Source organism: Mandrillus leucophaeus, unplaced genomic scaffold, assembly GCF_000951045.1.
Source record: "Mandrillus leucophaeus isolate KB7577 unplaced genomic scaffold, Mleu.le_1.0 Scaffold48, whole genome shotgun sequence".
NCBI lineage: Eukaryota > Metazoa > Chordata > Mammalia > Primates > Cercopithecidae > Mandrillus > Mandrillus leucophaeus.
In genome coordinates this window covers 599252-602181 of record NW_012105142.1, presented here as the reverse complement: position 1 = coordinate 602181, position 2930 = coordinate 599252, and the positions used below count along the sequence as shown (strand labels likewise).

Here is a 2930-nt window from a genome sequence, read left to right as displayed (position 1 = left end):
AGAATCACTTGAACCCAGGAAGCAGAGGTTACAGTGAGCTGAGATCATGCCACTGCAGTCCAGCCTGGGCAACAGAATGAGACTCCGTCTCAAAAAGAAAAGAGAACTCCAGGGCAAAAGCAGCACCTCGGTCCCTGCCCTGTGCAGCCCTCCCAGTGCCAAGCACACAGCAAGGGCTTGCTCAACCCCCCACAGGCCAGGCGTGCTCTTTCCGCGGCACAGGCACCCCCGTAGAGGGCACAGTCTAGGTTACTCACCAACAACACTGGGGGCGTCGATCAGGTTCAGCAGGTCATCGTCCTCCTGGTGCTGGGCGTACGTGAGCCGGGAGCGTTCCTGTGCCGCACACAGCACCTTCTGTAGCACCTCAATGCTCCGCAGCTTCTTGCACAGGCTGGCCTCCCTCACTGACTCCTCGTGATGAGTCATGGCTCTGCGCAGGTGGGACTTCCCTGCAGACGGAAGCCAGCACCCACGTGACTTGCAGATCCACCAAGCAGAGCATAAGGGCCCAAGGGGCAGCCCAAGAGGCTGGACGTTCTCTTTTCCAAAGGATCTGCCTGGATAGCTAGAGCCTCTGATACCTACCTTGTTTTAACTTGAGTGCCTCTCTCCTAGCAGAGAGAGCCGGACAGACTCCCTTTTAGTTTCTTCACTTGCAGCCCCTTTATCCCCCTTAAGGGAATAACTAGTGCAAGCTGACTCCAAGCACATCCAGGAATGCAAACTGCTGATAAGATACTGAGGCAGGCTGTACCAGCAGCTCCTGGGGATGTGCTCAGTGGAAGGTACTTAAAGCCCCTGCATTTATCTCTTAGTGATAGTTTAAGACTCTGCACCTGGAATTGTTTATTTTTGTAACTGCTTCTATAACCAATTAATTTTTTTTTTTTTTTTTGAGACGGAGTCTCGCTCTGTCGCCCAGGCTGGAGTGCAGTGGCGCGATCTCGGCTCACTGCAAGCTCCGCCCCCTGGGTTCATGCCAACCAATTAATTTTTTAGCTTTTTTGCCTATTCTGCTTCTGTAAAATTGCTTCAGTTAAACCCCCCTCCCCTATTTAGACCTTTGTATAAAAGAAAAGCTAGCCCCTTCTCCGGGGCCGAGAGAATTTCGAGCATTAGCCGTCCCTTGGTCGCCGGCTAATAAAGGACTCCTGAATTAGTCTCCAAGTGTGGCGTTTCTCTTACTCACTTGGTTACAACAAGCCTTTTATTAAAATATTATTTTATTTCATTTTTATATTTTATATTTAGAGCCAGGAGTACAATGGTGCAATCTTGGCTTACTGCAGCCTCCAACTCCTGGGCTCAACTGAACCTCCCGCTTCCGATTCGTGAGTAGCTGGGGCCACAGGCATGCACCACCACACTTGGATAATGTTTTCATGATCATTATCATTTCATTATCATTGCTATGTTGCCCAGGCTGGTCTCAAACTCCTGGCCTCAGGCAATCCGCCTGCCTTGGCCTCCCAGAGTGCTGGGATGACAGGTGTGAGTCACTGCACCCAGCCCAAGCCTCCCTTAAATGCGTAGGTAATAAGCTCACTTGTGTCCATAAGATGTTCACTCAACAAATATTTACCAAATGTGCTGGGCACTAGAGATAAAGCAATGACTAACCAAACTACCACCACATTCATGGAGTTTACATGTAGGGGCTGAAGACAGATAACTAACAAGTCAAGAAATATGTAATGGATGGGTGGTGATAAGGTTATGGAGAAAAATAAAGCAGGGTAAGCGGAGATAGTGAGAGAAGACTGGGAATGGGGTTGTCCTATGATGGGTGACCGAGAAAGGCTTTTTTTTTTTTTCTTGAGACGGAGTCTCGCTCTGTCACCCAGGCTGGAGTGCAGTGGCACGATCTTGGCTCACTGCAACCTCCGCCTCCCAGGTTCAAGCGATTCTCTCACCTCAGCCTTCCGAGTAGCTGGGACTAGAGGCGTGTGCCACCACATCTGGCTACGTTTTTGTATTTTTGGTAGAGACTGGGTTTCTCCATGTTGCCCAGGCTGGTCTCAAACTCCTGACTTCAAGCTATCCTCCCACCTTGGCCTCCCAAAGGGCTGGGATTGCAAGCCTCACGTGAGCCACCACACCTGGCCAAGGAAGGCTTTGTGATATGGTCCTTTTTGAGCAGAACCCTGATGGATGTGAAGGAGCAGCAGGTGCGAGGGCCCTGGGGCAGGGGCACACGCAGGTGTTTGAGGGCAAGGAGGAGCTAGGGTGTGCCTGGAGGCAGGGAGGGTGGGAGAAGGGGAGAGAATGAGCGCAGGGAAGGAGGAGGGCCAGATCATGGCGGACCTCACGCATGTGAGATGAGGGCTCTTACTCCTGTTCTGCACGAGGTGGGAGCCCATTAGGGTGTGAGCAGAGGGCTGATGTGATGTGATCTGCGTGACCAGACTCTGACGGGGCAACAGGAAAACCAGCTATGAGCAGGGCAAGCCACGTGACCTCTCTGGGTCTCCGTTTCCTCAGCTGTAAAACGGGGATGCCACGAGACCCACCTCACAGCGTTGTGTGGGGTTTAAGTGAGTGAATGTTTGTTACATAAGCACTGTACACGTGTAGCTTCCACCAGGGCAGCAGGGTTAAAGCCGCCAGACTTGAGATGCGTTTTCTAGGTACAGCCAAAGGGATTTGCTAATCAAATGTAGGGTGAGAAAATAAGACAAGAGGTTAGGTGTGGTGGCTCGTGCCTGTAAAGCCAGCACTTTGGGAGACAGAGGCAGGAGGATCGCTGGAGGCCAGGAGTTCAAAACCAGCCTGGGCAACATAGTGAGACCGCATCTCTACAAAAACATTTTTACAATATTAGCCGGGCGTGGTGGTGCACGCCTGTAGTCCCAGCTACTCAGGAGGATCACTTGAAGCCAGGAGTTCGAGGCTGCACTGAGCTGTGATTGCACCACTGCACTGCAGCC

At 51.7% G+C, this 2930-nt stretch overlaps 1 protein-coding gene across 2 annotated transcripts in view; it reads right to left on the bottom strand.

Annotated features, from left to right (window-relative positions):
- Nucleotides 1-2930, bottom strand: part of RHPN2 (rhophilin, Rho GTPase binding protein 2) — a 74895-nt gene that overhangs the window by 15014 nt on the left and 56951 nt on the right. For both annotated transcript variants that reach the window (XM_011995244.1, XM_011995243.1), the window contains one exon: nt 258-452. In XM_011995244.1, coding sequence (XP_011850634.1) covers nt 258-452 — 195 coding nt within the window. The remainder of the gene's footprint in view (nt 1-257; nt 453-2930) is intronic.